The sequence below is a fragment of the Bombus vancouverensis genome, chromosome 7 (genome assembly GCF_051014615.1).
Source record: "Bombus vancouverensis nearcticus chromosome 7, iyBomVanc1_principal, whole genome shotgun sequence".
Lineage (NCBI taxonomy): Eukaryota > Metazoa > Arthropoda > Insecta > Hymenoptera > Apidae > Bombus > Bombus vancouverensis.
The window spans coordinates 12,046,957-12,067,496 of NC_134917.1; the positions used below are offsets into that span (position 1 = coordinate 12,046,957).

General features: G+C 36.2%; 3 protein-coding genes across 6 annotated transcripts in view; all 3 read left to right on the top strand.

Moving 5' to 3' along the window:
* Positions 1-20,540, top strand: part of LOC117155984 (lost and found) — a 243,521-nt gene that overhangs the window by 142,279 nt on the left and 80,702 nt on the right. The window lies entirely within an intron of this gene.
* On the top strand, positions 6,553-10,523 carry LOC117155990 (von Willebrand factor C and EGF domain-containing protein-like). Its single transcript, XM_033332610.2, has 7 exons — positions 6,553-6,713; positions 7,465-7,705; positions 8,614-8,723; positions 8,794-8,913; positions 9,161-9,310; positions 9,421-9,480; positions 10,179-10,523. The coding sequence occupies exons 1-7, from the start codon at positions 6,629-6,631 to the stop codon at positions 10,367-10,369; spliced, it is 957 nt and encodes a 318-aa protein (XP_033188501.2). The 5' UTR covers positions 6,553-6,628; the 3' UTR covers positions 10,370-10,523.
* Positions 10,956-14,465, top strand: LOC117155989 (uncharacterized). 4 transcript variants are annotated; one of them, XM_076620155.1, is made up of 7 exons: positions 10,956-11,098; positions 12,023-12,266; positions 12,689-12,798; positions 13,118-13,255; positions 13,505-13,654; positions 13,770-13,829; positions 14,187-14,350. In XM_076620155.1, exons 1-7 carry the CDS (start codon positions 11,014-11,016, stop codon positions 14,216-14,218), a joined length of 819 nt encoding a protein of 272 aa, XP_076476270.1. In that variant the 5' UTR covers positions 10,956-11,013; the 3' UTR covers positions 14,219-14,350. The 4 variants fall into 4 exon arrangements, with proteins under 4 accessions (XP_076476270.1, XP_076476269.1, XP_076476268.1 ...); XM_076620153.1 differs by having other exon boundaries at positions 10,957-11,098; positions 13,770-13,835; positions 14,189-14,465; XM_033332607.2 differs by having other exon boundaries at positions 10,958-11,098; positions 13,136-13,255; positions 13,770-13,835; positions 14,189-14,465.

A 20,540-nucleotide genomic window follows, 5' to 3' on the forward strand; every position in this document is an offset into this window, starting at 1 on the left:
TTACGTGATGCTTCGCTTTCGAGACAACTGCATTTGAAAATTTCTCAAGCATATTTGATCGTGGCTAATTATCACTTGGATGCGAGCAAACATTCAACAGGAGGCTAGCAGCAGGGAAAATGTCAAGTATGATCCCCATTTTCATGAAAATAGAACCTGAACGTGTTTAGCTAAGAATTGGCCTATACACACGCGTCATAGATTTACAAATGTATTTTTCTCAAAAGCAGATTGTCTTCCGATAAAATTTTATTCTACACTTTCGATTTATTTTCACACGCAGAACAACGTTCTGTCGGTTATTTATCCTTGCCCAGTCCGGGATTAACCAGGTTCAAGTATACTTGATAAATTGTCAAACTCGATTTTCTCGAAATAGAAGCGTCGCATGAAAAAATGTTATTCTATAATTTCGCCTTATTTTTTCGTAAGGAATCACTTCATGTCTGCTTGTACATTGTATTCGATCGTATCTTGTATAGCATTTGTATTTACCCAGAAAAATTTTGTTGTAGATTTTTAAGGTTTCACCAGTACGTTTATCGACGCGTTTTAATGTCTGGATACAAATTCTTTTGTTGAACTCTACCTTTACTCATAGTTTTCTAAAAGTGTACGTGTTAATGGAGAATTTTATTACACTTCGGTTAACATTTCAAACAAGTTGTCGGTGAAAAGCGACTGTTTACGATATCGTCTCAACTCTTAGGTTTTGATAAATAACAATGGTACGATGTGGTTCGAAAAAGTAACGGTAACCATGATTTCTTATCGAATAGAATATCGTTTATAGCTATTTTCGTTCTTACAATTTATTACCAAACCAGGATAAGTATCGACTGATTTTTGTCCAAATATTTTTTGCCTGGAAAAGTCGTAGCGACTGTTACGTTGAGAAGACCGCTCAAGACTATGAAGGAAAAAAGGGGAACACGATTAGACAGAAGGCACAAAGCACGTTGCGAGACAAAATATTCTCGCGTTGCACGTGTCTTTTGCGTTGTAACGCTGAGCGCGAACGAAATCCGCTTGCGAAAAGAGACGCGAGCTGTCGCCGCGGAGACGGCCGGATTTAGCAGCTATTTGGACAGCACAATGGGACATCATAGAGACGTTTCACGCGCGGTAATATCCTGGCTGTCACCATGACGACAGAGCTTGCGTAATGGCTGTATTCTTGTTACCTACGGGGTTCCTGATGGAAAAATATGCGTGCGACCGTCGATTTGGTTCGCAGGGTTTCGCGACATCCATTGCCTTTCGATTGCTGTTGTTTAAGGAAAATTACCTCAAGGCCTTTCAAGTTTCATAAATAGATGTTCCTGTAAATATCAAGTAGGATATCTAGAATATACAGGATGACTCAGTGAAAATTATCACTTGATATCATTCGTTATCTGTGACATTTGTCAAAAAATATTTGGCCTGAAATTTATTGGATTTGTGGAACCTGGACAGAGGAGTACATTTTGACTTTTTAATACTTCATTAGTTTGGCGGATATCGTAACTTTAATTTGTCAAATTTAACGTTTAAAAGAGGAGCCAACGCTCGAGGTGGTATTTTTATGTTCACGTTGTCTTTGTTTTTCGTACGTTAAATTTGGCAAATTAAAGTTAAAGTATCTGCTAAACTACTGACTTTCCAGCGTAAGCAGGTTAGTACTTTTTTGTAGAGAATATTCAGTTGGATAGACTAATGTTATACAAAATATACGGTGCCATTTAAAAAACTCAGTTACCTGAATGAATAATAAAAAGTACATATAAAGTATTGAAAAATCAAAGTATACTCATCTAACCAGGTTTCTTGAATGCAATAAATTTCACTTCAAAAGCCTTAAAAATTTAAACGAAGTATTCCTCGACTCAAGTGTCTAAATACTTTTTTTTATAGAGAGTGAGAAAGTACACCGAGAGTGGTTTATGAAAAATTATAAAGTTCAATTTAAAAAAGGAGTACAATTGCACTTTGCAAATAGACTGTTGCATCTCCAAAAAAGCTAATACGGTAATATGATAGAGCCTGTTAAATAATGCAAATCTTCTCTTCTATGATTTTTCTCTAACTTGGAATAGAGTTGTAGCCTGTCCCAATTACTAGAAACACCCTGTATACGTATAACGTGACTCATTTAATATTACAGCCGAAAGTTACGCTATTGATGTTAGAGATACGAAGAAACGTCAAGCTAAATGACGTATTTGTTGAAACGAAACAAATGTTATGACTAAAAAAGAAAATCTTTTTTTCGCCCCTCATTTTAAATCATCGTCTCTTCTTTCTAAACGAGATACATTTTTATTACTATAACTTACATATTTCAAATTACCATACGAAAGATGTTTATATCTATATGTAGTTTATCACTGTAAGATTACAGCCGTCAGATTTCATTTGCGTGTAATCTTGCCTGAATAATTTTGTATCGTATTTATATACCGCGAGGATTATCAAAAATGTATTTCTTCCTATCCAGAAATGGGAAGAAGATAGTTCCACAAGCACAAAACTTTCTCTAAGGCCGTTGATAATATAAATCATGAACTGCTAAATCCGTACAAGTCAATACAAGTACTTGACCATTATTACTCTCAAAGAAGAATCAACAAGTTTCCTTCAAATTATAGTGGACACGCCTATTCGGCGTGCTTTTAGAGTTCATCTTCTTGCAATTAACTATATATACGCGTGTCCAGCACACGTGTACATACTCTCGAAATAATGATCCGTGGGCCATTATTGCGCCACATATGACCTCTGCTTAAATCTCCGTGCATTTTAATGAAGCATAAGCGATCTCGTTTCTTGCCGAGATCGTACTACGACGAATATTCAGTTGCATTCGCTAGGTGATCTTATCAACACGAACGACGCGAGTCTGCTACATTTCTGCTAGTTATATTTTCGAATTTATCGTGATATTCGATTTACATATCGTTATCACGAATTCCTATATCACGAAGGAATCTGGTCGTTGAATTCTTGCCCCCTTCGCGACAAACGTAAAGCCTTCAGTATTACAGACGTTGGAATCTTGTTGGAAGTTCTATACGAGTACATTTGTGGCAAGATTCTATTTACATAGATTTAAAATTCTCTGTATACTGTATATATATGTATATAGATTAATTAATTTATTTTCAAGTTTACAAAAGAATTATTTTAAATCACGATAAATATAATTATGGTAAAAATATTATTTTTCTCATTTCTTAGCTTCATCCCTTGAAATTCTTCTCTCGATGTTCTTTCAACATACGAATAAACTATTTTGCGTTCTGACATTTTTGCAGTGAGCATATATATGTACATATAATTAATTATAGAGATATTCGTGTATGCAAATAATGAAATTCGAAATTGTAGGCTGTCGTGCTGGTAGAAAAACTTCACCGATAAGCATCGTTAGTATCGATTATGTTTCTCAATTATCATCGTCATTATCTTGAAAGCTAGTCGAAAAATACGTACATAAATCGAATGAAGATTAACGTTTCGATCGAAACATTAATTTTCTTCCACCGCACAAAGCGATGGGAGTTTCAAGAAGAAAGTAAATGAAGTTAGCTTTTCATCTCTATTTCTGTCTCATATTCTACGTTACGAGTTACGTCGGAATTATGTTGAAAGAAACTTTACGTTATCGGTTTCGTTTCTCATTCGGTCGGACAAAAGGAGTCTTTGAGGGTTTCTTTTTCATTCCGCTTCTATTCATATATGACAAGACTTCGTCGGTGGCCGGCTTTGCGACTTTTCACGAGGTTACATATTGTATTTGCCGAGAGTATCCGTCAATCTTGTCGTTTTAACGATCCGGACGCTGTCAATAAATCAAGCATCGTGTAAGTACGAGATTGAACCATTAGTTAGAATTATGAAATTAATTGATCGAATCCTTCGTAAGCCATTTGTACTTAGAGTTCAGAAGGATATTTGTTTTTGTCACGAACTTTATAATTTAGCGTGGCAAGACGATGAAATTTATTACGAATTCTCTTCTAATAGAAAATTTTCTATTAGAAGAGAAGACCACGATAGTACGAATAATTCAAATTCGATGGATTTCCTTGTTTTATTCGCAGCATCTATTTTTAATTATTCACTGAACCCTATAGTATCTTAATACGAAGTTATGGTTCTTGCGATTGCTATGAATTTCAGGTTATTCCTTTCAAGAGCTATTTATACGCCCGATAATTTGATTCGCAAGAAGAATAAATTTAAAATTATTTTTAAAATAGTATTTAAAAACAGGTAAAAGTACGTAAAAATCGTATTTACGAAACATATTGCTTACTTTGCAAGCAACTTATTGAATCTTCTTCATTACTTTTCGAATCTTTAACGCTTGGATCAGTCGTTTAATCGCTTGCTTTTTACGTTGAAGATCAATTATCCATTCTAGGAAATTAGAAGCGCGACTGGGAATTTCCAATTCCAACAGTTACTTCCTGCAGGACACTAAGCTACATAAAAAATAAAATTCTGTTCGTATCAAACGTTTGAATTTATAAAGAGGAAAACACATGAAAATTACGCAACGTATTATTCGTTGAATGTTAAGTGAACCTGTACTATCCCACTTGTGTACAGTCTACACTATATACATCGACTATTAATGACCACTGAGGCATAGCATATTATTTGCTTGGAATTGAATTACGTGCGCTTTATGAAATACCGTCTTCGTCGAGTAAATAAAACATTAAATACAGTGACATTAACTGTCGGTACAGCAACTAGATATTTTAATGTTATCGATATACATATTATTGATCGAGCTTATATCGAGCTATTTTATCGACTAATCGTATACATTAGGTTATCATTAAATGATGATTAAATTTCGATGTGTATACTTCTATATATATATATATATATATATATAAGTTACACAGATCATAGAAATGTATCGAAGAAGAAACTTGTAACTTATTCTAATAAGATTCGTACGGTAGCACTGCATGAAGCAAATATGAAAATGTTTTATTTAAGCATTAGTGAACTGTGTTACGAATAAAAAGGCGACCGATTGAATACATCAGAGGGAAAACTTGATACTTTATTCACGGAGATAGGATCAAACAAGTGGTTTTCCTTGAATAAACAGCTATTCCTTAAGGAATACGCAGTTTTTTCAACTAACATATCTATCACGAGCAATACAAAATATACATTGTATTGTATTCAAGCTTGATGTTGTATTCAAAGCTTAATAATAATTACAATAATTGCGATAGTAAGGCGGATTCTAACTGTATGCCAGTAGTTAGCGTATTACATGCATTTTGAAACTATATCAGCAGCTAATTTCACTTCTATTTCTGCTGTTGTTGTTTTATTATTTAAAGTCGTAACAACTGCCGGCCTTGTTACAGACTATTATCTGTGTTAAAACAACGCACCTGTACGTTCTCGTTTTTGCTGCAGGTCCTGCTATACCCTAAGGCTGCTGGCGATGTGTTGTTCTTAAGGCAAACATGGCATTACATACTCGTATTAATAGCGAAATAATTAATGGATATTAAAGGAAACGCGGAACTATAACTACCGCTTTTATTCATTTTCATAAAGAAAGATTAAAATTGAAATGTTATTAAACCGTAAAGGTATACGCATAGATTATTAAAGGATAGCAAATTAATAGCCACATAAAGCCGAGCTGCATCATTTTCTCATTTTCGTCTAAAGTTAATCACGTCGTATTAAATATGCGATAATCGCATCAAATTTGGATGGTAAAAGGGGGAGAATAATTAAAGTTGATTTTTACTTTCTCGCCGGCAGGTTGAGTCGCAAAGTTCCACAGGGGTGTTGGGAAGGGGGCAGGGAGCATTATCGGAAATTGCTTAAGAAACTTCTTAATAACAACTTTCTCAGGTATTAACACAAATTATTTTCAACTTTTTAGTATTAGGTTACTTAGCACGAAATCTTTTTAAAGCCTCTATACGATGTAACGCTTATATCAAGTTCGTCTTAACGTCTGCCAGTAAACAAAGTGGAAACAATAGAAAAACTGGAAGCAGATTGACGAGATCGAAGATCATGTCGTGACGTTATTCGAAGCAAAACAGATATTTCAAATAAGCGATCTTTAAATTCGAGAGAAATCGATAGGCCGATTCGATGATCGTGGAATATCGACAAAATCCCGATTAATGGAAGGTTCCAAAAAATTTGCAAAAAAATGTCAACAATAAGTTTGAAGTATAAAGAGAAGTATCAATGAAGAGATCTTAATAATTTCTAACACTAAATCTAACACTGATGATTTCACAATATAATTGAAATCATCGCGGAATCTAAAAGAGATATTAAAATATTGTGTAACCAGGAAAACAACTATAACGATTCAAACATCGTCTTTTTCTCCGTCATACTTCTGTCCTATTCTATAGCGATATACGTTCGATGCTTACTGACTTTATTATTCTGCGCATCACGTTTCTCATTCTCTTCCCGTGTTGGTATTTATACGTCCATCGAGAAGAACACTGACCTACGTAATCCCCACTGCCTTCCACGTTCCGACCTATTCTCGGTATTCGTTCACGGTCAAAAGTATAAAAGATGAGAGGCGATAGCGACACGAGAATACACTTGAACAGTTGACGATTTGACGATGGCTGGACGCGGTAATTCTCGTTCGGCTGCTCAGAAATGTGCTCTTCTGATGTTCCTTGTCGTCAGTCAGGTAACAGGAAGAGGTAAGAGTTTGGTTTACGCGAAATTGTTTGGTGATGTGTTTGGTATCAATAGTTATCGTTGTGACTTAAGTATGTATAAGTGGTAAAATGTATAAGTGGAGACATTTTTGGGACCTACGTCGCGCTACTGTGAAATCGTTTATGCGAAACGGTCGAGGATTGTTACGGGACGATTATTGCAAACACTTGCAATTATTGCAATTTTTTAACTTCAGCTTCGCTTTGACTTTTAATCTTCTATTAAGTACAAGTTAAAGTGAAGCTGAAGTTAAAAAATTGCGGTATGAATAATCGCCGTGATCATACGATCAGTGCTATAGGAGTGGTCTCATTAAATACATGTACAGACATATAGGCTTACTAATGTAATGGATAATTGGTTATGTAAACAATACTTAGGAAAATGTACGTTTGCAATAAATGTCGTGTAACTTCCATATACATTTTCACATTTGTCTGAAACTCTGTAACAATGTAATGACGATAGACTTACCATGTCGAGGTTAAACAAAATCATTTACACAACGCACATAATATACTCAGAAGTTGTCAAATATTGTCGAACATTATCAAACAAAGTTTTTAGATATTCTCGTGAGTCACTGTACGTTCAACGTTAAAGAATTTGAAACGTGAATCGTACTTGAAGCTCGAAGGTCACGTTCTGCTTGTCTCACTGCTCTTCGCCTCCGCAAATCAACGAGTTTCACGCAATCATTTCACTCACTTTGACCACCTTTCGTTCCCAAAGAGGTTTGCGATAAAACCAAGTGTCCTGGTCCACTGAGATACTATGAGGCAATCGGCTGTACTCCCGTCTACGCGAATTCTGGCGATTGTTGTGCGGAATCGTACAACTGCAGTCATCTGGACAATTTGTCACGCGATAAATGTTACGCGAATGGAAACGAATACAGCCTTGGGGAGAAGCTGAAGCCCGAGGACGCTAATCCTTGCGACATTGGTTGTACGTGTAGATCTTACCGTGATGTGTAAGTATATTTACGTTGGTCGCCATAATTGCGAATGTAGTTAACTTCTGTAACGTTTTGACGAGGTGAAATATGACAGATTCTGTTGAAACATTTCGAGTTATCGGTATATTTTACGACTTGTGAATCTAGACGTTTAATAATAAGATTCACGAGAGAAAAAACCCAAAGCCAGTGAAAATGACAGAGTTTAGATATTGTGTAATGACAAGGTTCTTGCGGATGCCGATTTAATAAGAAGAAATAAGAAGAAAATAAAAAGAAGGTTTTTTTCATATGATTCTTTTATTAAATTTATATCAAAATTAAAATTATATCCAATTTATTAAGCATGCTTGAACATGGCCAATTCCAGACTGGACAAGGATAAATAACCGACAGGACGTTGATCTACATGTGAAAATAAATCGAAAGAGTAGAATAAAGTTTTATCGGAAGACAGGATGTCTTTTGAGAAAAATAAATTTTAAAATTTATCATACGCGTATAATTTACATCTAACCATATTCAGGATCCATTTTCTTGAAAATCTGCCATTAAACAGAAATATTATTTGACATTTCTTACTTATTTTCGCATGTACAATAATTTCCTGTCGATTGTTTACTCATAACCAGCTGATAATCAACCAAATTCAAGTATAATTTATAAAATTTCAAACTCGATTTTCTCGAGAACGAAGAATCACATGCAGAAGCTTTATTCTGACATTTTTCTTTCTATTTTCTACACGTTATTCGGCAACACCTTGTACAATCTGATATAGTTCAGTTTTGCTACCAAAGTCTTTCGTTCCTTCAACGCTAATAAGGGGAAATAGTTTCGGCAAATCTGCCATGTACACTACCACTGTTAAGCTTTTAAGGAGCATTAAAGCAATTTAACACGTCATTTTATTTCGTAAACAGTGCGGACTTCATATGCGCGGCCGTAGATTGTGCATTTATTACGCCGAAAGAAAACTGTTTCCTTAAACACGATCGCGATAAATGTTGTCCAGATACGACGCCGACGTGTTGTGAGTAAACAAAGTAAATTAAGATTAAATTTAGATAGTCATATTCTTTAATCAAAATTTGACTATTTAGACTCGAAAGAAGACGAAATAGCGACTTGTGTGGTTGATGGTGTAACTTACCACGAGGGACAACATTTTAGTTCAATATCTGATCCGGACCTGAGTTGCATCTGCATGCCGGGATATACAGGTACAAAACAATAATTGACACCCAGATTTAATTCTTACCATGTAAATTTGATATTTCTTTAATTCTACCTTCTAAACTAGCCTTACAATCTGTGACAGAGAGAGAGAGAGAGAGAGAGAGATTGGAGTGTTGTTACATCGTTTTAATATTAGAATCTCTGCAATTTCGATGAATAGATTAAAACCTCCAACAAAAAAGCTGGTTAGAAAATTACGTCTCGAATTTATAACATAAATTCAACGTTTAGGTGAAGACGTCGAGCCCTTCTGTAAGAAACCGAATCGTGACTATTGCTCCCCTCTGTTCCGAAACGCCGAAAGTATTCATGAGAAATGTGCACCAATGTTTTACGCAGATCAAAATCCACAAAAGGATTGCAGCTATGCTTTTAGATGTCGTAAGTTTAAAAAAGAAATATTATGTAGAAATTATTTTTTTCAACTGATTAATGTGTACATACACGTACAAGAAAAGGCTATACTTTATAAAATTACTTCGTTTTCGCAGAAGATACAGGCGACACTGTTATTCATAATCATGCTAAGTCCGCGGATGTTTCTGACGAAGGTACGTGTATTCGTTAAAATTACAGTCTTATTCGCAACATAGTCCTTTGGATGAAATCCTTGAAAACTAATCTGTACTAACGTGTAACTTTATTCGCAATTGCATCAATTAACGTACTAACAATTGCGTAAGCATGTCTAATATCTTCGAATTATAAGGACAATATTTTTACGCTATGAACCTGAAAAAGTTTTAAACACCAACATATCTGCAGTTCGGACACCACATAAAATTTAGGCGACGTTCTTTCAGATCTACTAATATCAAACTCTTTAGATCGAGATTTAACAGATTTAGGGGGACCATAGATATTAACTGCGGTATTCGAAAATTAAAATTTAATTGCTACATTTTTACGTTTTACTTTCACTTAATTGCTTCTCAACATGGGATATTATACATTAATAGAGGGTTTTTCTTAAATCACGTAATGAAAATTTTATAAACAAGGAAGTGAAAGTTGTTTTAACGTCATTCTCCAGTGTTACACCGTCAGTATCTTTCTCTATGCCGATGATTAAGTTGAGATTAATTTTTAGAAAGACGTCGCTTAACTTAACCAGTTGAGACAAAAATGTATGAATAATTAAAACAATTTCATCGACTAACCTAATATTAATAATTGGGCGATTGATCGGTCAAGTATGGTGCATGCGTGTAGCAACATGATAGTTACCAGTGATAATTTGATATTACAGAGCACAAGATTTGTCGATTTGGTAATATGACGATGCACTTAGGCGACGAGTTGAGTCAAGGAACCAGCTATAGTTCCAATTGCGTAAAATGCGTGTGCGAGGTGCCTCCAATCCCGACGTGCCGAAGACTTGCGGACAATGATTGTCCGTCGCAATTTGGAGGTATATCGATTTCGGCACCAAACGTGTAACGTCTCATATTCAGGGACGTGAACAGTTACCACCAGTTATAATAATAGTACAAATAAAGCTATAATCATCCAGACATTGTAATCGAAATGCAATTAATAATTCCAAGTTGGAAAAAATGAAAAAATATATAAAATAAATAATTTTGAAATTGAAGAGTAATTCATTAGTCGACGTAAGATTGCCAGACATCGTCAGAAACCCGATTAATACCAGAACCGTATGTAAATCTTACAAAGAAATGTCAATAATATGAAATTCATATTTTAACGAAACACATCAGTGAGGCGCTCTTGATTATTTTCAAAGCAAAGCGTTAGCGAGGTCATCGTAGAATCTAATGAAAGTGTTTACGAAACAAGCCGAAAGTATGTGACACCGAGGAAGAAGATACTACAATTCACACATCGTGCTTTTCCTCTGTCATAGTCTATGACGACGCTTGCAGACTTTACTATTCTACGTATCACGTTTCTCATTCCCCTCTCGTGTCCCTGTTTTCATGTCCATCGTGAAGAACACTAATCAACGGAACCCCTACCTTGCTCCGCAGACCGAATTATCCTCGGTGCTCGTTCACGGTCAATAGTATAAAAGAGAGACAATTGCGACACGGGAACACATTTGCACAGTTTGCGATTTGACGATGGTTAGACAGTGTAATTCCAGTTTGATCGTTCAGAAATGTGTTCTTCTGATGACCGTAGTCGTCATTCATGGAACCGGAGGAGGTAGGAAGTTGACTTACGAGAAATTGTTTGACACGATATGCTTGACATCGGTAGTTCTGATCTAATCTGATTCGACGTTTTCCCGTGAATTACGTTTGCAATAAATATCTTATATCTTCGATATATCTTTTCAGGTTTCATTCACATTTCTCCAATCTAGTCACGATGGTCGTATCATGTTGCATGTCATACGGAATCATACATTCGTGTATCGCTGTAGAGGAGTTCATGAAATTATTTGCCATGGCTTCGTAGGGTGATTCTACGCCTGTATATCGGTAGAGGTCTACAAAATTGATTCTGACCTGCATTGGCCGAGCATAGAATTCAAGGCTTCTTTTTATTGCATTCTACCCTACTCGTCGTGGGAATCAAATAATTGTATATAATCGAAATTATAGGTCGTAAATGAACCGTTCTTTTGGAAAGAGAACTGATGATAATTGCAATAGTGTTGTTTGTATATTATAATGGTGGATCTGGACTATCTACGTACCTCTGCAGATTCCATTTTCCCTACATAAGACAACAAGATGTGAGTACGTTACAAATAAAGCGAGCTCTGAAACTTTGCTTCGAAGCATCTTTTTCCAAGGTAGCTCGATTGAGTTGCGACCGATGTTTCCATTAAAACTTTTGTTCCTTTTATATATAAGTAAAATACACATGCAATAAAATCAATTTTACCTTGAATTTCAAGTTCAAGGTCAATTTTGTAACTACTACCTTTTACACATGTCCACCGATTCAGAGATGTAGAATTACCTCCCAAAACCATGACAAATAATTCGGTTACTCGGTTACGGTTAATGGCACGTGAAACTGAAAGGTTACGTTCTGCTTGTCTTATTGCGTTCCACCTCCGCAACTAAACCAGTTTCCTGGTAATCGTCTCGCTCAAATTGGCCACATTTTGTTCCAAAGAGATCTGCGATAAAAGAAAGTGTCGCGGTCCACTGAGAGTCTATGAGAGCCTCGGTTGTACTCCTGTCTACGCGAAACCCAACGATTGTTGCGCGGAATCCTACGATTGCAGTCACCTGGACAATTTGCCACGGGATAAATGTTACGCTAACGGTCACGAATACAGCATTGGGCAGATGCTGAGGAGCGAGGACTCTAATCCTTGCGACATAGGTTGTGTATGTAATACGACTCTCGATGGCCTGTAAGTATATTTACGATGTTAGTCGTATTTACGAATATAGTTCACTTCCGTGACGTTTCGCCGGAATAAGTTATGACAAATCCAATTAAAACAGTTCGAGCAATTAAGTATTTGAATATTTTTGCACGTTCGTGGAGGAAGCACGATTCCACTGTGATCTCGTTTAATAAAAGGAATTATAATTAATTAATGTTTGGCATTAAACACTTATTAACAACTTCATAACTTAACTCAGTTCGAAGTAACTGTACGTAATCTTTATGTCATTCGATGTAATTTAATGTCACATAGAAAATCTTTACATAATTCTGTCAATCTGAATGATAGAAATTAATTCCCGTAAATTTATCGTGTGTACTGGTACTTTTATGTTTCTAGGGATTATTCAAGCGATATAACACGTCATTTTATTTTGTGAACAGCGCGGCGTTTGTATGTAAACCTGTATATTGTGAACATTTACCGGCGGAAGGAAATTATTACTTCAGATACACACATGATAGTTGCTGTCGGAATGCAACACAGATTTGTCGTAAGTGAATCGGTTAAATTAAGATTAAATGTAGGTGATCTCGGTTTCAGTGAATACGTACATCTCAAATGGAATTTAAATCTTAATTTAATCACTTTTAAGATTATCGCTTTTGATCAAAAGTGAAATAATTCTCCAAGTATCTGTACTTGTTTAATTTGACTGTCTTAAAATACATTTCACTTTGCGCTTATCATCGTTCCGATTAAGAAGAGGAAACTGTCTTCTCTGAATGATTCACTGGTAGTATTGTCTATCCCAAAAGTATTCTGCTATTTTATTCCTAAGTTGAAATCATTTTTTAACAAAACAACGACAGTTTATATACTTGCTTTAGTCAAAGACGGAGAAGAAAGGCCAACGTGTGAAGTGGACGATAATACTTATTACGATGGAGATCTCTTTGAAACAAAATGCAATCGGGACCTGCGGTGTATCTGTATGCCTGGATACATAGGTATGAAACAAACAGTAACATTTTTTCCTCATGTCCCCGAAAAAATTGACTTCATACGGATTTATGGTTTCAAGTTATACAGCTTTACGTTAACTTTCACACGAAGCTCTCACGTTGTAAATTTTCCACCTAGGGAAACTTCGTAATTTCAGAAAACTAGAGAGATTGAAATTTATATGTCTTTAATATCAGAACCACTTCGATCTTCAAGTACAAACAGTTTAAATTAAGTACAAATTGCTTGTTTAGGCGAAAATGTCGAGCCCTTTTGTAAGAAACGCAATCGCAGAGGTTGTTCCATTCTGTTCGGAAGTCCTTTCCTAGTTCGCCGGATGTGCGCACCTATGTTCGTCCACGGCCAGAATCCACATAGAGATTGCAGCAACTTTTTCAGATGTCGTAAGTTTATAAGAGAAATATCGTCTGTAAATTGTCTCTTCCTACCGATGGAAGTATATATATAGCAACTATGCTGGGGAAAAATGCACCTTATAACGTTACTTCCTTTTCGCAGCGAGCAGAAAGGATATCGTTATTCGTAACTATAGCAACATTGAGTTCGCAAAAGTTGCAAAGGAAGGTACTTACGTGTGTTCGTAAAAGATGCATTCTTACCTGTATTACATAATTTTTCATACATTCTTACCAGTAGTTGCTTTTTCTGTACTTGCAATTAAATAATTGGCATCGATTTCTAAGGAAGAGATGTTGCTTAACTTAATAGCATGTAATCTGAAAGCACTAATTTAAAAATTAGCTCTTGGCACGCACTAAAAGCGACTTTTAATCAGGACCACCTGATAGCTACCAATTAAAACAATTTTATCATCGACTAACCCGATACTTATCATTAGGCAATTTGATCAGTCAGGTGAGGTGCATCTTTGTACAAACAGGATAACTATCGACAGTAATTTCATTGTGATATTACAGAAGGCAAGGTTTGTCGATTTGGTAACATGACAATGCGCATAAACGACGAATTGAGTCGAAGAGCCATCCATGATCGCGATTGCATGCAGTGCGTGTGCGAGGTGCCTCCGTTCCTGACGTGTCAACGACTTCGGGACGAAAAACGTTGTCAGATACAGTACCAAGATGTAGTGATCTCGGTATCGAACCATATGGTGTAACGTCCCATGTATTGCCACGTAAACAATTATCGTCAGTTGTAACAGTGCTACAAATAAAGCTTTAGCCATTGATATAATTCTGTCCGGCAGCGCTCAAGTCCAATTTAATCAGCAAGTTTGATGATTAGTCTTTCGTAGTCGGATGTCGCTACAGTGACAGCGTTAAAAATTTGTTTTCAAATATTTATTAACTCAAACTTGCTTCGACTAGATCGGCTAGTTTGAAAAATACAAAAATATATAACACGAAGAATTTTTAATTCAGAGAGAAAGTAAAAGTAGTTGACAGACGATTGTGGAACATCGTCGAAAAGCCGATTAATCAAACGATATAAAAATCTTTCATAGAAATATCAATAATGTAAGTTTGAAGTCTAAAGAAAGCAAATTATTGATTAAATCATTGCGGAATCTAAAGGAAATCAACCAAACATCGTCCCTTTTTTCTCTTACATTCGTCAACGATATGCATATCGCTGTTCCAGTGCACCAATGACCGTAGAAAAGGTGACTTTTTTAAGAACCAAAGGAAGCCAATTTCATTTAGGAAAGCTCCTAATTAAATAATGACGGGAATGTTTTAGAATGTTGCGATAAATATGATTGTTTGCACTCTCTAGTTACTTTTAAGTATGTCTGCGACGCAATTAGCACTTACGTTATCGTTGCTACGAACGTCTCAATATTGCGACGCCTAAATTTTCCCGCGTAAAGAACGATGGCTTGCATTTTCAGTTCTCGTATTTTACGCTGGAAGTTTGAGACGATTTTTACGCCACCTTCTTTAAGAGTTTTCCACTTTGAGACGCACGCCCAGAAACTTTGAAAAGCCCTCAGTCTGGAGTGAACAGTGGAGCGTGCGGTAATTAGGAAAAAATATCAAGGTCGCGAATACTATAGTAGCTACTATACACTATCTACTAGTTACTAGTAGATTATATACCAGTTGTTACTGAACGTAGTAGCGTTTTGAAGATTTACCTTTACCTTTTGCCTATCACGTCGGTAAAATAGCACGCGATAGTAATCAAAACGTTGTATCAATTATTGTGCAGGCACTCATGTTTCCCCCTCTCTTGTGCATCCCTACCACTGGCGGTAGTTCGACTAGCAAAAAGCTCGAGGGGCGAACAGTTGAGTTCGAGCTACGAATGCGCACAGTTGTGAACGAAGATATCAAAGTGGCAGACTTTTGTTGTCTCTGCGAGTAAGCTTCGTGCAATAACGACGTTACTGCGATCTAGAGATGTTGTAATTGTAAAATTGTAAAATTTGTACGTACAGTGAAAATATTAGTAGTCCGAGACTAGTAACGAATTTATCTCAAGATCTGCAAATTTCCATTTTTTACGTCATTATTGCATTGGAAGCTTGCATACGATGCTTCCAGATTTTAGTATTTTACATTCTACGCATCACGTTTCTCGTTCCCCTCCTGCACTCTATGGCCATCGAGAAGAACACCGACCTAGAGAATCTCCACCTCCTTCCAGGATTCGAATATCCTCGGTATTCGTTCGTAATTGATAATGTAAAAGAGTCAAAGAGAGATAGTTGTCTAACTTGCAATTGTCTAGTTTGCAATTTGACGATGGCTAGACACGGTAATTCTCGTTTCGTCTACGTTTGCTATAAATATCTTCCTTTATATGTACATGTTTTCAAATTTGATTCACACTTTGCTAGTTTAACCACGTATCATCGTTAATCATATCACGGCACTGAATCATTTGCACATAATACACATAATACATGTATTCACAGAATGTTTTCAAATATTTTCGTCGACCACCGCGCATAATACACACACCCTTCAATGTACAAAAATGAAATCGAAACGTCGTATCGTACGTGAAACTCGAAGGTTACGTTCTGTCTGTCTCATTCTGCTTGTTTTCCACCTCCACAAATCGACGAGTTTCGTGTCATCGTCTCACTCGCTTTGGCCGAGTTCTGTTCCAAAGAGATCTGCGATAAAACAGAGTGTAGCGGTCCACTGAGAGTCTACGACTCTTCTCAGCTGTGTACACCTATCTACGTGAATTTCAATGATCGTTGTGTGCAGGCAACAACTGTAATCACCTGAACAATTTATCACGCGATAAATGTTAGCCGAACGGCCACGAACACAGCATTGGTAAGATGCTGAGACCCCAGGACTCTGATTCTTGACGCAGGTTGTAAATGTGGTAAATCTTTCAATGGTTTGTAAGTGTATTTGCGCTGCTAGACGTAATAGACGAATTTTGCGAGAGGAATTATGACAGAGTCAATAAAACAGTTCGGGTGATCAACCATTGGAATATTTTTAGCACAAGTCGTTGGGGCATGATTATATGATGACCTCGTTTGCTTTCAAGGAAAGAAATTATAGTTAATTACCGTTTGACAGTGAACGTGTATTAATAGCTTAACAATCTAACTAACTTTATGTGATCTTTATGTCATTTGATATAATTTAATTTTGTATAGGAAATCTTTACACAATTGTGTCAATCTTAACAACAGAAAATACTTTCCACAGATTTATCGTGTATTCTTTCATTTTTAAGTTCTTAGGGCATATCGAAACAACATAACACGACATATTATTTTCTGAGCAATGCTGCCTTTTCATGTAAACCTGTAGATTGTGGACTTTCTTCATTGAAAGAAAATTGTTTCTTCAAATATGTATTATACATGGTAATTGCTGTACATGGAAACGCTATTGTCTCGAGTGAATTAGTTAAATTAAGATCAAATCCACAAAGTAATTGCTCCTATGATTTCAAACGTCGTAGGTTTCTAAGGAAAATATCGTCTAGAAATTATTTCTTCCTACGTAACAACTACTCCGGCAAAAGGATGTACTTTATAAAGTTACCTTTATTTCGCAGAAAGCACAACCGATATTGTTATTCATAACTATGGCAACGCTGAGTCCGCAGAAGTTCCAGAGGAACGTACTTACGTGTGTTCGTCACAAAAGCATTTTAACTTCTTCATATATTTTTACCAGTAGTTCCTTTTTCTCTAAATGCAATTCAATTGAGGTCGACTCTCAAAGCAAATGTTTAACTTCGCTAATGAAAGGGGTTTTAATCAGTATGATCATCAGGCATCTATCAAACTGCCAATCAAATCAAATATAGTTTGGTAATTAAAACAATTTTATCGACTAACCTAATATTACCTAATCATTACGCAATCGATCAGTCAGTAATGATCGACGGTAATTTCATCGTGATATTGCAGAACACAAAATTTGTCAATTTGTAACATGGTGATGCACTTAGGCAACGGATTGTGTCAGAACACATTCAATTGCATGAAATGCTTGTGCGAGCTACCTCCATTCCCGACGTGCCAGACTTCCGAGCAACGAACGCGGTATAAATCAGTACGCAAGTGTACAAGCTTCGTCTATGAACCAGTAATGTACACAATTATCGTCAGTTGTAACAGTTCCACAAATAAGGCTGTATACTATCTGAAATATTCCAGCCCGAAAGTACTTAAGTCTACTTAATTATCAAATTAAATTTTAGAATTCCTATGAAAATGTTGAGCGTAGCGTCTGTATTAAGTTTCTTATCTAGCACGTATCTCAATTTATTACCTCGTTTAATTCTGTGAGTTGAAATAAGAACTATAAGCAAGTTAAAATAAGAAAACCCTGGTAATTCTATAGTAACCGTGGCTGAATTACGTCAACCGAGCAGTGTGTAACTGTGAAATCTTTAACGTAACAGTAACCGCTAATGAATTATAAGTCGAAACGATTATAAATAAATAAATAAGTAAGAAGAAGAAGAAGAAGGAACGATACGTTTCTCTAGAATTTTATCTGCGAATCAAGGAAACTTGAAAACGGCATGAAAATATTTGTAGACTTCTATTGCCTCTTGAAAATTTCTACCTTAAGATATAAAATACCGGGACCTTTGTCGCGTTGAAAGAAGCATCGTTGAGGCTTCGATATAGCCATCGATGATGCGAGCGATGATAACACCGATCGAAAGTTTCGACGATATCGTTTTCACGAAATTGCTCCACGCTCGCCGTAAGATCTCGTAAGTTTGCCGGAAGTGGTGTATGGCGCGTGAGGACGTGTGACCAAAATGGCGGAAGAAGTGAAGCTATGAGGGAGCGAAAGTTGCTGGCTACGCCATCGTTGTCACGTTAGGTCGATCGAATTTATGTTAGTTGGTCCCGAGTATTATGAGCATCGGTTCGATTACCAACGTAGTCGATATGTATGTATATCACGAACCGTGGCAAAGTAACATTTCCAAGTCATGCTATTATCCTTGTTGTTGCTTGTTCAGCAACATTGTCCACGCGGCGTTCGTGATAAAATTGATTATTGACGATAACTAGACCAAGTTTCTTTGTTGGATAATGCAAAATAATACGAAAATTATTTCATGTGCCGCTTTTGTTATAATATATCGGTAATGGATATGAGCGTTGCTAAAAGTTTCCGGCCGAGTTATAATTCTGTTTCAGTTGAAATTATGTATTAATCAAACTTTTTTCGCAAGCAATTTAACTTCTCGCAAGTTTTAGCTCAGCTATTGGATACATGACAAATTTTTCCATGAATAGCAGCACATAATGCACGTGGACCAGGAAAAAATTCCATGTACTTGCTAACGCATTGAAACGATACGTTTCTTAAAATATTTCTGTAAATCTTTTTATAAGCATTTACGTGTCGAATGTGTAAGAAGTATCAGACACTCATGGTTCGTAATATTCAAACTATTATGAAAATTTGTTTTGTGCACAACGCTGTATGAATACTAAAACGAAATAGTAACTTTTATACATAATTTTATACGGAACAAAAATTTGTCCCACTCTCGTACTTTTCAAATATCAGAAACAAATTTTCAAGGCAATTCGCATATGTGCGAAGCTTCTTCGAGGCGGGACGACAACGTTGCCTTTTGTATCTTATCCCTTCATGCATATTTCAGTCTTGCTCCGCGTAGTGTTCGTATTTTTCCCTTCCTTCTCTTTCCTTTTTTCTTACATTTTTTTTTTTTTTTTTTTTTTTTTTAGATACCTGAACACACGGTCGAACCTTTGCACATCTTATCTGATTCGAACCTTTTTCGTCTGCGTTATTCGATTTGCTTATTCCTCTTTTCCAGTGCTTCTTTGCTTTCTCACCCTTGTCATATTCTTGGTCTTTTTATCGTTACACGGTTGATAAAATTCCAATAGGGACTTTCCTTAACAAAAGCCGGAAAATGTCTTCGAAGTATATTTGATTTTACAATCAATCAATCTCATCTACATCCAACAACCACTGGCAACAACGAAATATATATTTGAGATAATATTTAATTCTTTATTCCACGGGTATTTGTATAATTTGTCAAAGTAGATCTTTGAAGAACTAATCAAATTAACTAAAATTTAGATTTATATTCGGCAACATAATTGAGAGGCAGATTATTCCTAGAATTATTTCTACTCGACGATATTATTATTCTTTGTTAGAGTTTCAAATTCGATAATAGACGAAACTATTTCGCTCGATGCTTAACAAATTATGAAAAACGAGAATCGACGAATCAATTTATTTGTACACCGTTGAACGTAACGTAATTTAAAATGTCTCATCTCTGTCGATCATTGATGCAATTCGAAGAATTATTCAGTAACGTTTGGAAAATCTTCTAGAATAAAACTCAAGTGCGACGAAACAATTAACTAGAAAAAAATCAACGATTAATCACCGATCGATACCGACGAACATTTCGCCGCTACGAGCCAATCAGCGTTATCAACGAAAATGTATTAATGACCGATGCCTGTGGTCGCATTAGCTCGTCGAGTACGCGTGTTTCCGATCGACAAGCTTGTGTACACGCGAGCACACGCTGCCATCCAGTTCTCTTTCGGGTATAAATTAACCGCGACAATAGCAGGATTAGTCTGGTGCTCGTTGCACGGACTCTATTATCCAACTTCGGTCAAATCTGTTTCTGGCTAGCACGATCTAAATGTGAATCGGCCGATCCATCAACTAATCAATTCGGCTGACGCGTTTCTTACGACGTGTTTCGATTCGCGTTACGAGTTGGCTACCTCGATCGACGCGGAACGAGCAAACGTTGCCATGAACATTTCAATCGGAACAATGTTTCCGTCAGTTC

What these genes read in the sequence shown, in the direction of transcription:
- LOC117155990 (XM_033332610.2), top strand. Translation starts at nt 6,629, where the DNA reads ATGGCTGGACGCGGTAATTCTCGTTCGGCTGCTCAGAAATGTGCTCTT. An exon ending in AGATACGACGCCGACGTGTT is followed by an intron (nt 8,724 to 8,793) that starts GTGAGTAAACAA and finishes TTGACTATTTAG; the next exon opens with ACTCGAAAGAAGACGAAATA. An exon ending in CTGCATGCCGGGATATACAG is followed by an intron (nt 8,914 to 9,160) that starts GTACAAAACAAT and finishes TTCAACGTTTAG; the next exon opens with GTGAAGACGTCGAGCCCTTC.
- LOC117155989 (XM_076620153.1), top strand. Translation starts at nt 11,014, where the DNA reads ATGGTTAGACAGTGTAATTCCAGTTTGATCGTTCAGAAATGTGTTCTT. An exon ending in CATTCATGGAACCGGAGGAG is followed by an intron (nt 11,099 to 12,022) that starts GTAGGAAGTTGA and finishes TTTGTTCCAAAG; the next exon opens with AGATCTGCGATAAAAGAAAG. An exon ending in CTGTATGCCTGGATACATAG is followed by an intron (nt 13,256 to 13,504) that starts GTATGAAACAAA and finishes TTGCTTGTTTAG; the next exon opens with GCGAAAATGTCGAGCCCTTT.